The sequence below is a fragment of the Sciurus vulgaris genome (assembly GCF_902686455.1).
Source record: "Sciurus vulgaris genome assembly, chromosome: 6".
NCBI lineage: Eukaryota > Metazoa > Chordata > Mammalia > Rodentia > Sciuridae > Sciurus > Sciurus vulgaris.
This window is the reverse complement of record NC_136466.1, coordinates 29,655,180-29,670,173: the sequence shown is the minus strand read 5'-3', so window position 1 is coordinate 29,670,173 and position 14,994 is coordinate 29,655,180. Positions and strand designations below refer to the sequence as shown.

Sequence of the window (14,994 nt, the reverse complement as noted above, 5' to 3'; positions counted from 1 at the left end):
AATATTTCATGGAACTAGGGTTCCATGAACAAAAATACTGGGAAATGCTAAAAGTCAACTCTATATCTGATAGATACATATATTGATAAAGATGACATACTCTATATCCTGCCTGGGACTTCTTAAAGAACTTCAAAATATTAAAGGCTGTGAGAAGTACTGGGGTAAAGACACTGGTTTAACGTTGCACAAAATTTGGAAACGTACTTAGGAACACAAGTGGGATCTGGTTCCCTGTTATCATAAAACTTTGCTCAAAACAAAACAAAACAAAGACCCCCCCCCCCCCCAATTTTTTATCTGTCTCTTGACGAAGGCTCATGAGCTGAACACCTCACAGGCATCTGCAACGTCTGGCCATGGCCAAGGGCTTCCTCAATTAACTCTGATTTGTTCTTCAATGACTCCCATCTTCTAGTGACTGTGAATTCTCATTGCCTCTGGGGCAGAGTCCTTATCTTAAACCTAATCACGTGCCCTCCAAGATCCCCCTCTGCCTTCCTTTTCAGCCTCACTTCTCACAAGCATCCCTGACACTTGAGTTCCCTTGAAAATGCCCAGGGTCACGGGCTCCTGGAATTTCCAAGAGACTCCCAGCTTTCTCATATGGTGCCTTTGCTCCAGGTAGTGGTTCCTAAGCCCTCTGTCTTGGCAGAAGCGCTCTGCTCCTCTCTTCACCCCCATTAGGTCTGCTGACCTTGATCATGCTGTAGAGGGACTTCTCATACTTGGTCCGGAAGATCTCCCGAATGTCAAGCATATCCAGCTCACTCCGGGTGACCATGATTCGGATCAGGGTGTTGTCGCGAGTTCCCAGGCCCTGAAAGACAAGTAGGTTTGAGTAACAGGGTCTTGAGAGAAGGTTATGGTGCTGACAGCCCCCAGTTTCGGTCCCAGTAAAGAATAAAAGGCAGACATTGATGTTCCCTCTGAAGGTCCCTGTGTATCCCTTCTTGCTTTTTATAAATCTTGTCTTCTTCCTGCTTATATCACTTTCATTCTTGATTTTCCTTAAAATTTTACCATAACTTTGTAACTCTAAGTAATACACTTAGATGTGTACATTTTGGAAATTTGCAAATACATTTCCATGCTCCTCTGGATGGACATGGGATCATAGTCCATTTTTTCCTAATACAGATGATAATGTCGTGAGCATCTTTAGGAGCATGTATACAGGCAAATATCTCTCCAGAACTGAGCTGCCCAACCTCACTATAGTGCACTGGCAGATGGAGCATGGTGGACAGTCCTGTCTGGGTTGGCCAAGCAGAGCCAGGAAAGCCTGGCTCCTGGGCCTTGGGCCTCTGGCAGCCCATGACTGCCTTCACTTACTCTGGTGTGCCATGGAAACAGCCTCGGTTTCTCTGTCCTATGTGTGAAAACCTGTGAAATACTGTTCTCAGGAACACACCCAGAGGGGACTTGGGTCATAAGGAGTCTTGGCAGAAGATGTCAAAGTGTTTCCCAAAGTGTTTTTAAGTGTTCTTACCTATGCACACTGCATATAAACATTCTGGTTAATCACCATTTTTTAAAAGTGTGGGCTGCTGACCCATACAACTGGACGGACTGGGTGCTGTCTGCCACCGTACCCTATGACCGATTGTGAGGTCAGGGCAGGTATACCAGTGGCAGGATACGTGAGCAGGTATTGTCCCAGGCTCTGGAGTTCACCTGGGACAGAGTGCCATAACCAAGTCAGGCCCATGGCCGATCCCTGAAGGGTTCTCTTTGGCCAGTAGATGTTAAAGACTTCCAGAGTTCCAACAGTCCTGTCGGGGTAAGCAGAGGCCCCTCCCTCAACCTTGTTTATAGCAACCCACCACACACCTTCATGGCCTTGAAGAGCCTTTCAGCAAAATACTCCGGGGTGCTGCGGATACATTTCACTGGAAGAGGGAGGAAGAGGGAGAGTTATTCTGGCTGCCTCAGAATGCAGAAGGGATGGCCTGAGCCCTTCTAGCTTTCCTTGACTTAAGAGCCACCTAGCTCAAAGGCAGGAAGAACCCTGGCTCCTGACAGCCCTTAGCCCCAGAGCACCTCAGATCCACTTGCCTTTATCACAAACTCAGGGGATAAAGAAATCAGGAAATGAGCCTGTTGAAATCTGAGTAGCTCATCTCAAAGGCCCACTTCATCTTTCTTATCTTTTCAGGTTTCACAGGGAACTGGGCCAGGTCAGTGGGTAGAGTCTGGGGTGGAGGTGGAAAAGGTGCTTCTTTAGATTCTGCTACACCAGAAAGGTACTGGCAGTCCAATACTTTGGATTTTGCTGGTAGAGTGTTCTAGAACCTGTCTATGTCACACAGGGCTAGAGGGGGCAGCTCTGGGTGGAAGATGAGGCCTCCTCCACAGAATACAAACACAGTTTATTGTTGACTCAGTTGCACTGACTCTTGGAACGTCAAACTTGCAAATGACTGGGGTCAGGCAGCATATCTGCCCTCCCCCATTTAATAGATGGAGGAAGTGAGGCCCAGCACGGTAAGTTACCTGCCCACCCAGGTCAACAGCAAATTTGGGAGAAGCCCTGCTTTTTCTTTTGGTACTGGGAATTTAGCCTATGGCACTTAATCACTGAGCCACATTCCCAACCCTTTTTATTTTTTATTTTGAGATGGGGTCTCGCTAAGTTGCTTAGGGTCTCGCTATCTGGCTGAGGCTGGCTTCGGACTTGCGATCCTCCTGCCTCAGCTTCCTGAGCTACTGGGATTACAGGTGTGCACCACCATGCTTGGCTATAAGCCCTGGGTTTGAATCTAGACTCCATCATTGATCGGTCAGCTCCTGGCATCCCATCTTCAGAGCATCTCGAATTCATTATCAAATTACCTGTTGACTCAGCCTCTGTGAGAATCAGTTTCCTCATCAGTGAAATGGAGATAACGACATGGCTACTCAGTGTGGTGTGTGGTACAGCAGACCCTCCACATAAGCCTCTGATCATGATTATCATTATCCCAACCCAAAGCTCAGCACTTTCTCCTTCTGGTATTGGAGGTCAGTACCTGAGATTCAACTTGTTTGCCTTTCCTGCCTCAGCCATGCTGCCCTGGCTACACCTTTAGAATCCATGGCTCATCCATTTTTCTCCTTCTCAACTACCATATAATTTCTCTTTTCCATGCCTCACTCCTGGGCTGGTATCCCAGAATCCCTCGAAGGTCCTGGGAATATACCATGATGACCTACCCACGGCCAGCATTAGCTTCTCAAAGTCCCCAGACAGCTCCCCTCGGATGCTGGCTTCAATTGGCTTCCCCGTGGTCTTCAGATACTCATCGAACACTGAGTGAGACAGAGACAGGATGTCTGAGAGTGTCCCCTCACACTGAGAAGAAACAGGGATTTCAAAAGGGCAGACTGCAGTAGGGGGCAGCTGCAGGTCTTCTCTGGAGCTTACCCAATCGGAGATGCTGCTTGCTGCGATTTCCCAAGATGTAAATGAACTGGGCCTCATCTGTTCCCCATTTCAGTTCCCCTGCCTCATACAGGTCCTAAAGGGGAAGAGGTGGGACTTAAAGAAGAAACCTGAGGGGACAGGACATACTGGCCAAGCCATTCAGAACTATTCCTGATCCCTGAACATGTCAGTAACTAGTAGCCTTTGGACCTCTGCATAAACCTAGAGGCCTTCCTTCTTTCTGGGGAAGCTTCTACTCAACCTCTTGCCCCAGATTAAAGGTCCATTCTTTCTCAAAGTACTTCCTGATGTCCTTGCAGGGGTCTTTTCCCCTCTTCAAGGCTTCTGTATCACTGTGCATTATGATCTGCTCATCGATCTGTCTCCTAACCATTGCTCTCCTCCCAACAAGAATGTCACAGTAGTCTCTTTAGCTGTTCCTATACTCACAATGACATAGGGTGGGTACTTAAAATGTCTGCAGTATGGTATATGGATAGAGAAGGTGTTTGTGGGATCAACATGAGCCCGTCTTTCCCAGTACTGTCTGATTTTGTTCATTAGTGATTACCCAAGGCTTGGCAGAGTGCCCAGCACACAGTAGGTGTTTTACTTCAATAAACATGAAATAAATGAATGAATAAACAATGAAACCTTCAAAATGCATCCCACGAGTTTTACATGTTATATACCTTTGAAAGATAACTTAGACCTTTTCTTCAACAAAGTGCCAAATGCTGAGGTATTTATGGTATTTGATACAAATGACTTCACCTCCAGCCTTTCCCAGGACCCCCGACCTCTCCCCTCTCTCAAGGCTCCTTTGCTGTGCCTTGGGGACCTCATCAGTGCCCGTTTACCTGGACGTCCTGTTGTACCAAGTCCTCGCTCACTACATCGTCCTCCTCCCTGGTTCCCTGGACAGAGAGACAAGAAATATATTTCAAATGCTCCAGAGCCAGGAGAGGGGCCTGGGTGACGGTGGAGACGGGGAAGGCTGGGGGACCCTCGTGGTCCAGAGTTATCCAGGAGCAGTGACTAGATCAGAAGAAACAGCAGATGCCAGTGGATCAAGAAAGCAGCATCTATGCTGCAGGGAATCACAGGGTCCCCCTCCCAGGCTGTGACCAAACAGGAGAGTCCTGAGAACAACCAAGGTCCTTCCAGGTGACCCCAACCTAAGGGAAGCAAGCACAGAGCCTTAAACTGAGGGGAGTTCTGAAGACAGGCTCTGAACTCTGGATGGCCCCTGCCACAGGACTTGGCATTGCCCACAGCACCTCCCTACAATGATACCAGGGGGACAAAGGGATTGCACATTTGCATTTTATTATTAGGAGCTTCCAGACCCAACGTAGCAATGAGGATTTGGGACTTGAACCCCAAGATCTGAACTCGCAGGCTACAAAAATACCACATCCTTTTGTTGCTTCTATTGCTCTGCCCAAGCCCTATGCCCCATCTGATACAGGAGGCTTAGAAACAGGAAGCTAATCAAAGGGAACAGGGGAAAACCATACTGAGCTCCTTGTGCTCATGGGCAGAGATCTGCAATTGGCCTGGCCGGGGCTGTGCTCCATCCCCTCTCCCTCTGATACTGTGTCTCGCCCTCCGGGCTTTCTCTGGGACTGACCATGCAATGTGGCTGGCATGCCTGAGATCTGTGCCACACTGCTACCACTTGTTAGATGTTGAAGAGGCAACAATCCCTGATGCCAAGATCCAGGAGTGGGCATTTCCTCCCCAGTAAAAATCAGCTTTGAAAATGGGGCAAAAGTCATATTTTCCCACTCCTGATAAATCCTCAGCTGGTTAATATGGGGTGTGGGTTATTATGGAAATGGGAAGAAGTCAATTAGGAAGAATTAGTGAAAATCAGGGAAGGGGAAGAGAGAAGTGGAGAGAGGGGACAAAGTGGTGGCTTGCTTTGTTTATTTATTTATTTCTGTGGCACAAGGGGCGAACCAAGGGCCTTATGCATGCTAGGCAAAGTGCTATACCACTAGTACAGCTCATTATTATTTTTTAAAAATTATTTTTTTTTGAGACAGGGTCTCATTAAGTTGCTCAAATTGGCCTGGAACTTGTGATCCCCTTTCTTCAGCCTCCCAAGTAGCTGGGACTACAATGCACCACTGCGCCCAGCTGTAGTGGCTTGATTTATATAGGGGGCTTCAGAAAGGTTTGGTCCTTGGAGCTGAATTTGACACATTGCCTGTCCCCACGGTGCCAGGGAGATAAATGATATAGTGAAGCACGCAGGGGAGACACATTTTCTAGTCACTGCAGGCCTGATATTGCCAGAATTTTCTATTAATCAAAAGAACTTAGAAATCTGGTTATTCAAAACCTATTTTTGAATGTCAGCAATTAACTCAAGGTTTTTTGGTTTGGTTATTCTGATTGTTTTTTAAACACTGGGAAAACAAAAGAAACAAAAATCCAATGTGGCAGACTGAATTCAGCCATGGACAGTGGTGTGGCCTTCTTAGAGTCCTCTTGTGGTGAACTCCTCGGGCAGGTTGGGAGAAGGCAGCAGAGCCAGGCGGCCCTGCAGCACCACGTCCCTCCTGGTATCCTGGGCATGTGTGATGGCTGGAGAAGCAGTGGCAGGAGGGAGGCCCCGAGAGGGGAGGAAGGATGTGTAGAGCAGAGAAAGGAGTTCACGGGAGAGAATGCTGGTCACAAGACAGGAGTGTGTGCCAAGGAAGTGTGGGTCTCCGAAGGGCCATGAGCAAGCCAGAAGAAAAGGCCCAGACCCCTTGGCTCCCTGATTCCACACCCAGGTGAGCCAGAGAAACCATCTCAGGCTCTAGAAGATAGAGGCAGTCATGCGGTAGGCAGTGAGGAAGGCAGTGTGCAAGAGAAGGACCTTACCCCAAAAAGCCCCCCTCGCAGGACACTTGTCTGAGAAGCCTGGAGGAGGGTGCCCCTGGTCCTCAACCTGCACTCTGGGAGAGAGCTCCAGGGAGGGGCTAACATGAACTAACCTGGAGCAGGACCACCAGCATCTTCTGGAAATGGCCAGAGGTGTCGCCGATGATGTCCGACTCCAGGTCTCGCTCGTAGGCTGCAGGAAGGAACACGAGATCTAGCCTCATCCCCAGAGGCTTCAGTGATCCAGGATAAAGGTCCCTTGCTGCCTCCAAAATGATTAGCTATTTGTTACAAATCCCAAACCCAGTCTACATGGCCACCATGTGTATATTTGCAGTTATTGGTTCTATGACATCAGGACATGAAATCTATCTACTTCTCTCTGTCCCTCCCAGACATCCCACCATGGACAACACCATCTCTCAAGGATGGTGGTTACAGCTTTTCTTTGGTTCTTTCCAATCCACAGTGGCAAGATTAACAGTCTTAAAGACCCTACTCATCACTGGATTCAGAATAAAACATCATCTCCCCCTTGGCTTTCAAGGCCTTGTGTGAGCCTGCCTTGCCCTCTACCTCTCTCGCCTCATCGTGTCTACCAGGCTCCTTTCTGCCTCAGGGCCTTTGGATTTGATGCTCTCTCTGTCAGAAGGACTGTCTCTCCATTCTTCACACAATTAGTTCCTTGTTTTCTCCCAAGACAGGCTTTCCCTGCTGACCTATCTGAAGTGGGTTCTCCCTCGCCAGAGTCTGATCCTTGTTTGTTTTCTTCATAACATTTAAGCACAATGTTTATTATCAAGTTTATCTGTGTGTGTGTGTGTCTCTTTGTTAGCTCATTAATCCACCCACCACAGAGCAGGTACTCATTGGAAAGATGGATGGGTGGATGGAAGGATCAGAGAGAAGAAGGTGGATAGATACTCTGAGGGTCCCACCCTTGAAATCATCTTCATTTCATATCTGAAGATCCTGATGGCCCCTCCTGCCCATCTCACCATCTTTGTATGCTGCCACCAGTTGGTGGATCTGCTCGTTGGTCCGGGAAGCCAAGATCTCAATGAGGCACTTCTCATCGGTGCCGATGCCCTGGAGAAGCAGTGCACGGGAGTGAGGAGCAGGGATAGTAGGACACCAGCCACCCAGCATCAGGGTGCTCCTACCCTAGCTCCTGGACTCCAGCTGGGAGCTGCTGCCCTGGGACTCAGAAGATAGGGTTCTGGACCTCCCGCTCTGGGCAGCTTGCTCTTATGACTTCTCACTAAGAAACCTGATCGTGTCTTTGTTTTTTTGCCTAGCTCTACCCCTGAAAGCCAGGTGGGTCACCAGCAGGTCTACCGAAGGCCCCTGTAGAAATCTGACCACAGCTCTTATTCTTGGTGAATCTTTCAAACTGCCACAGCCTGACTGGGAAATATGGGCTCAGCATGTGCCACCAGTGTGTCAGCAGGACACAGGTCTCTTTAAATTGGACTGAGTGATCTTCCTGGAATGGATTATCCAAGACATCCACCCAGTGAAAGGAACCATGCTAGCTCTTTGTATATCAAATAAAAATCTTAAAACAACTTAAAAAAGAAAGAAAAATAGAAAGAGATAGATAGAAAGACATCATCTTTCTGGGCCTTAGTTTTCTGTAAAATGCAGACGATGTTAGCTGCTCACTAAATGGGAGATTGAGATGGCCATATTTGCTCCCGTAGCTAAGTGTATCAGTTTATACTTGTTAGTGTGTTGGCAGCAAAGACCGTAGCAACTTACAAAATGTGAAGTGCTAGGTAAATTTAAGAACTTTTTAAAAAAAAAATTAAAATAATTTTTTTTTAGCTGTAGAAGGACAACTTATAAAACGTGAAGAACTTTTTGAAAAAAAAAATAAAATAATTTTTTTTAGCTGTAGAAGGACAGAATACCTTTATTTTATTTATTTTTATGTGGTGCTGAGGATCAAACTTAGTGCCTCACACAGCTAGGCAAGTGCTTGACCACTGAGCCACAGTCACAGCCCCAATTAAGGGCTTTTAAATCTCTACCTTCTTCCTAGAGGGCAATCCTCTGCCTCAACCAGACTGAGCTCCTCATACCCTGAAAACACCTCCACAACCTCTCCTGCCATTTTCCCTCAGCCTGGAATGACTTCCATACTCCTGTCCATTAACTCTCTCCAGGTTTGGTGCTCAACTTGATCCTCTCATCTTCTGAGGGGCCCTTCCAGCCACTCCAGGTCCAGGACCTGCCCTGTGGACCTCCTTTAGTGTGTCCCTGGCCTGCTGCATGTTGGACACTCACTCGGGACTACAAGCTCCTAGTGTGGGGCTTTGGGCCAAGGGCCCTTTTCATGAGGTTTTGCTTTGCTCTGACATCTGTCCACATCTGGGCTAGGGTTTTGGCAAGCTGCCTCTTGCAGCAGGACACAGCTACTGGGTGAGTGCAGGGCTCACCAGATGCTGGCTGTAGAGCCCGGGATCTTCCTATCGCCACGCCCCCATCCCTGACACGCACACATTCGCCCTCACTTCTTACCGAAATGGCATCTTTAATTTCTTTGGCATCACAATAGGCAAGTGGCCTCATGAGGCCCACAATCAGCCGTTCGAACTTCCCTGTCAGCTCATACTTCAAGTCAGCAATGAGGTCCTGGGGGTGGGGAAGCGCAGTTATAATAATAAGAATTATATTTAATGAGTACTTACTCTGACAGGCACTGGGTTTAGTAATCTCAAGGAACTGCAGCTCTTGGAAATATGCGCCATCATCAGCCCTTAGAAACAACCTTAGAGACCTCAGGGAATGCGCCTGAAATGATCCAGCCAGCCAACAGGCTGTGCAGGTTCAAGGCCATAGCACTGTGCCCCCTCCCCACAGTCAGCTTCCTTGTCCACTGTGTGTCTCTCCCACAGTCTGGGAGTCTACGGAGTGGACACTGCTTAGATCTTATTCCCCAGTGTAGCCCTGACGTGTGGCACAAAGCACAGCATACAGCAGGCACTCTAGCCATATTCGAGACTGAAGGAAGAAAAAGAGGAAGGACAGGTTCTGGATGCAGAAGTGTCAGCAGAGGCTGCCCTGGAGAAAAAGACTCAGGGAAGAACCAGAACACAGGTGAGTGGCACCTCCCCCCACCCCACCCCACCCACCAGCCCTCCAGTCGCTGTGCTCACCTTGCCATAGAGGGACTTGTAGCTCTGGCAGATCTCCTGCCTCTGCTTATTGCTTCGGGAGGTGATCAGCTCCAGTATGGTCTCCTTGTCACTGCCTGGGAGAGAGGAGGGCACTGGTCACTCCAACCATCCTGCCTCTAGGAAGCTCTAGAGCTGCTTCCTCCCCTGGGCATAGCCTTGCAGACCCTTTAAAGTCATCAGCTCGCAAGGAGGAGGTGATGGGCACAGGCTCCATGGGGACCTTTCAAGTCCTCACTGAGATGGGGCAGAGCACACACAATATCTCAGAGGGCCCTGATCCAGCTCCTGCACCAATGAGGAAACTGAGGCCCAGAGAGGGGCAAGGACTCACCCAGAGTCACACAGTGAGCCCGACTTAGAAAGCCTGGTGTTTTCCCTGGTTCAGGGTTCTTTCAAACACAAAACAAAACTAAGAGAACAATGAGTGCCATGTTCAGGATAGTGGTCACCACAAGATAAGGCAAGGGGTGTATCATCAGGAAGGGGTCCTTCCAAGGAGATTTCAACTACACCAGTGAAACACTAGTTCCTTAATTTGGGTGGCAGGTCTATGGGTGAAGTTTCCATGATTCTTCATACCTTTTCTGTTCGCCTGGGATGTTTTATGATACAATTGTGAAAAATAAAAGCAGACAAAAAAAAAAGAAAACAAAAACCCATAAGGTTAGGAATGTGGCTCAGTGAGAGGGTGCTTGCCTAGTATGTGTGAGGCACTGGGTTTGATCCACTGTAAAAAAAGAAAAAAGGAGGAAGAGGAGGAATAGGAAGAAGGACTACGTCACACCATCTCGTACCCCTCCCCCACCAACACCACAGAACCCTGGCTATGCCCACATTTGGGACTCTTCTCAACTTCCAATGAATCCTCCTTCCTGCTGGACCCACTCTGGTTGGTATAGCACCCACCGAAGCCCTTCATGGCGGTGTACAGAGCCTCAGCATCCTGGCTGGGATCAAAGCCTGGGAAGTCATGAATGGAGCCCCTGTACTTGGCACCCTGCGGAGAGAAAAGCAGAGAATGAGGTGCTGACCTTGGACTTGGACTGGTCTTCCAGCCCCAACCTCTGGTCAGACACCTAACGCTGGTCCACACTCAGTCCCCTTCCCTTGCAAAATCAAGTACTGATCACATAAACCGCTAGTGAGGGTAAGGATGATTCTCTCATACCGCTGCTACCATCTGCCCAGAGGACAGTGCCAGTTCTCCAAGGGAGGGTGGCCTGGCCAAGGCCCACAGCCCCACACCACCTTCCACACTCAGAGGAGGGTTTAAAAAGCTGGCTGAGTGGAGGGGATGGAAAGGAACCTGTGGGAGTAACAGGTATCCCTCTATTTTCATGGTACTTTATAGTTTACTAAGTCCTTTCATCTCCATTAACGTGATTATTTTAGCAATTGTAGGAGTGTTTAAGATGATCTCTATCATTGACATGAGGCAGCCCAGCACAAAGAAGGAACCACTTGCAGGAAGTCCCACAGACGCCAGACCCCTTCCCTGCTCCCCTCTGCTCTCCAGCTCCACAAACCTGGGCGCTGTCAGGGGGAGGTCCTGAGCCCAGAGGACCTGGAACCCCACCTTGTGTTCAGTGCCAAGTCAAGGTGCTACCTCTCTGGGCTCCGTAAACTGAACTGTGAACTGGCATCTAAGGACAAGTTGGCATGGTCCTTGCAGGCAAGGAGAGGAGGGCAGAGAGCCAGGAGATTCAGACATTGAATCTAAATGGAATGCACAATGGGCTGGTTCACAGAGAAGTCAGATGTGGGTCAGCCACGCTGTGCTGAGAAGTCTGGGGTCCAGGAGAGCAGCTGAGAGCAGGGAGAACCAAGGACAGCAGAGTTCCTCACGGAGCACGTGGCACAGTGACAGGGCACTTCATCTATGCCAGACCCAACATTGGGAGCTGAAGGTCTGGGGAGAGAAGAACCTAGCCCTGAGCTCCTTCCTCCCCCAGAGCAGAGAGACAAGCAGACAAATTACCATAATCTTGTGACAAATACCTAAGACAGACAGAAGCAAGGTAATGTGGGAAACCGCAGAGGCTAATTCCAGCTAAGGGCGTGGGGGAGGGACCAGGACGGGCTCCATGGAAACAGTTGTAGGGGGCAGGGTGGCCCACAGACTGGGCTTCCAGGAGTGAGATGTGGACAGGTAGAGCAAGCCCCCTACTGTCCTGGGTCTTCCAGGACCCACACTGCAGGACCCAGCCAGGACCCATGCTCTTTGGTTTATGTCTGCAGAGGCTGGCTCCTCTGAGGTATGCACGCGTGGGCGCAGTGTTGCTATTTAAAGTCCTGACAGGGCGGGTGACCAGAAAGGGACACTGCCTTCTTCCCGCCATCCATGAATCCCCTGCAACCTGATCGTACCCCTGGGCAAAGAAGGAGAGATTAAGACAGGTCAAATGCACGGAGCAGGACACATTGTAAGGAGCTCAGAGAACAGGAAGGTGACTTTACCTATGGCCAGGCTCCCTCTGCCTTACTTCAGATCTCATGGGCTAGAGCCTATGCCATTCCTGAGGACATCTTTACCTGGGCAGGCATTCTGATCCAGGAACCCCAGAGGGCAGGGAGCAGACCCACCCTCTGCACTGCTCAAAGACTGACAAAGGAGACTAAAGCACTTGTCACAGGAATAAATGAACAGGAGACAGAACAACTGTCTGGCCTCCTCTGGGAATTGTACCTCCAAAGCCTTTGAGTTTCTCTCTGGATACTCCCAGCCCAGCAATACTAGAAAAGAAGAGTGGCCAATATCAGCTTCTGGGATGGATGGAGAAACAAAGAGGCCTAAGAAATCAGAATGATTGCTTTGCAAAAGGCCTTAAAAACTCTTTAGTCCTGCTTCCCTCTTAATTCTTGACTCCGTGGGTGATAGGGACTGTGCATAAGGAGAGTGGGAGCAGAGAATGGGAAGGGCTCAGTAGCTGACAGTTGCATGAATCAGTGAAGATACTCTTCAGGCTCTGGGATGAAAGATCCTTAAAGAAGAAGGCAGGTGGTGTGGGAAGTGAGTGGAGTGTTTTCTTGGCACTGAATTTCTAGCAAAGTTCTCTCCATGCTGGGAACTCCTGGGACCAGCATTTGGAATATTAAGCTTTGAAAGATGTCACTGGGGCCAGGTCCTCTAGTGTCTGTCTGGCCCCTGGGTAGGCTGCTGCTGCCATGATCCATGATTGCTTTTCTCTCCACCTGCCTGAGCCCACCTGCCCTAATCCACACTAGCTCCAGTCTTCTTGCCACGCCTCCAAGGGCTTACTTGGAACGAGGAAGGGAAAGTCCCTTAGGAGCCCCATGGAGGCCAGGCGTGGTGGTGCACACCTGTAATCCCAGTGACTGGGGAGGCTGAGGCAAGAGGATCACAAGTTGGAGACCAGCCTAGGCAGCTTGGTAAGACCAAGTTCAGTGGCCGTATGGTCAATCCTCTGTACAGCAAAAAATAAAAATAAAAAACCACATGTGGTTCTAAGACCCAAAATACAGAGGGCAGGTAACATAACAAGACCACACAGAAAGTCAGAGGCCTGACTGGGAAAGGAATCCAAGGCTCTTTCTAACAGACTGAGCTTTCTTCCTTCCCCCAAGTTGCCACCTACGGTGGGGCTGGAGATGGGGAGGGCCAACCATCGCACAGCCCAGGACTTCTGCTTTGACCAGTGATGTCCCCCATCTCTGTCCCTGAATTCTAAGCATTTGAGTTATTTCACTCACCATTATTTCTCCATTAATCCCTGCTGGAATTGGCTCCTTTGGGGTAGGCCCATTTCCTCCCCGTGCCATTCTGACCCCATTTTTAAGGCTATAAATAGGCAGCAGTGCTGGCCAAGGCTTTGTACCCTCAGTGCTTCTCTTACTCAGACTCATGTTTCCAGGGCAGCTAGGGCCAGGGCCACCCTACAGTCCATTCATTCAATCACTCATCCAAACAACCAAGCAAGCAGCATTCCCTGAGCATCTGCTGAGTGCTGGGACCAGGGACCACGGAGATCTCCTAGGCTGGAAGGGAAGGTGCATGATAACTACAAATATAATGCAGTGAAACGCAGGAGCCAGAAAAGAAACCTGTCCTTTAGGAAGCTTTGTGTGGGCAGGGACTGCACCTGTCTAGCTCACTGATGTGTTTCCAGCACCGAGCACAAGGCCTGGAGCAGCCGGGCACTCCTAAAGATGTGTTTTATAAATGGATCTATGAATGACTGAGAACATGTGCTCAGCAGGTCAGAGAAGGCTTCCTGGAGGTGACCTCTAAGCCGAGTTCTACAGGATGAGTAATGGCTGGCTCCAGGGAGCAGAGCCATGGAAAAGGCATCACACAGAGGAGACACAGAGCAGAGGCCTGGGGGTGAGGGGCAAGAAACATCTGGAAAGCAAGCCCAGATTCTTGAGTGCTTAGGGGCTGATGTCCAGAGTTGCTAGGATGGAGGCCGGGCAGGGATGTGGCTGGAGTGTGATATAGAAGGGGGAGGAAAGCAAGTCACAGAGGCTGTAATGCTGCCCAGGTGGCTCCAGTTCTGGCTGGGCTGCCCTGGGCACACGACTCAGGTCAGGACCTGGGTAACACAGGGCTGTAGCTCCTGGTCCTGTTGAATTCATCCATTAAACAGAGCTGCCCACTCTTGACACTGTCCCCAGTGTTGGACTTAAAAAAAAAAAAAAAGCTCAGTTGGCCTACACAACTTTTATGCAGATTATAAACAGTTAAACAGCAGCATGCTTCACATGGTTCAAACTGATGCCTTTCTCCAGGTTGATACGTGAGATCTGGACAATGTTTAACCTGTTGCTGGTAGAGAGGGGGCGTGTGAACAAGTACCAAGGTATATTCTGAGTGTTGGTTCTTCAGAGCTCATAGATGCCCAAAGTCACTAAGGTCATGGAATTGTAAACTGTCAAGAGAGGGGACAAGGAGAAGATGGAAGCCTGTCCCCAGGATGAAGGACAGAAGAGATGGCAGCAAGCAGACTACCCTTTGTTGTCCCTCTGCTGTGACCCTTCTGCCTCTTTGGACAGTGCAGGTGAGTGGGGGTGGTCAAGGAAGGGGATGAAGGTGACAGAGGAGGCAATGCCACACTGGGACAGATGTCCAATGACCTTCACAGAGCTTGACCAAAAGACCCACTTAGAGACAAGCTTAGTGAGGCTCAAGCTTGGTCTCCTATGTAGTTCTTTACACAAAGAAAACAAAATCTCCCAAGTGACTTCCTGCTGTTAGTTACCCTGGGACCCTGGGACATCAGTCACTGTAAGTGGAGGCGGGGAGCTTAGCACTGGTCACATTTAGAGACACAGAGACAACTTCTCCAGGCACCCAGGCCCAGACTTCCCACCACTGGTCGCTCATTCTCACACGCACGGGGTGAATTCTGCATCTCTAAGTGCCACCTGCACGGCTGCCCAAGCCTCTCCTCACCCACCTGATCCTGACTGCCTGTCGCACAGTGACAGGATCCTGGCCACAGGTACCCATAATGGAGGGAGGGGAGAGCAGGGAAGGGACTTTCCATCCTGAAATATTCAGCAGGTGCTTGT

General features: G+C 49.5%; 1 protein-coding gene across 2 annotated transcripts in view; it reads right to left on the bottom strand.

The window, feature by feature from the left end:
- Positions 1 to 14,994, bottom strand: part of ANXA6 (annexin A6) — a 52,042-nt gene that overhangs the window by 24,183 nt on the left and 12,865 nt on the right. For both annotated transcript variants that reach the window (XM_079144142.1, XM_079144141.1), the window contains exons 3-12: positions 10,372 to 10,462; positions 9,445 to 9,539; positions 8,807 to 8,920; positions 7,282 to 7,372; positions 6,397 to 6,476; positions 4,267 to 4,323; positions 3,407 to 3,500; positions 3,196 to 3,291; positions 1,834 to 1,892; positions 698 to 820 (exon numbers count right to left, since the gene is read on the bottom strand). In XM_079144142.1, the coding sequence (XP_079000268.1) occupies positions 698 to 820; positions 1,834 to 1,892; positions 3,196 to 3,291; positions 3,407 to 3,500; positions 4,267 to 4,323; positions 6,397 to 6,476; positions 7,282 to 7,372; positions 8,807 to 8,920; positions 9,445 to 9,539; positions 10,372 to 10,462 (900 nt within the window). The remainder of the gene's footprint in view (positions 1 to 697; positions 821 to 1,833; positions 1,893 to 3,195; positions 3,292 to 3,406; positions 3,501 to 4,266; positions 4,324 to 6,396; positions 6,477 to 7,281; positions 7,373 to 8,806; positions 8,921 to 9,444; positions 9,540 to 10,371; positions 10,463 to 14,994) is intronic.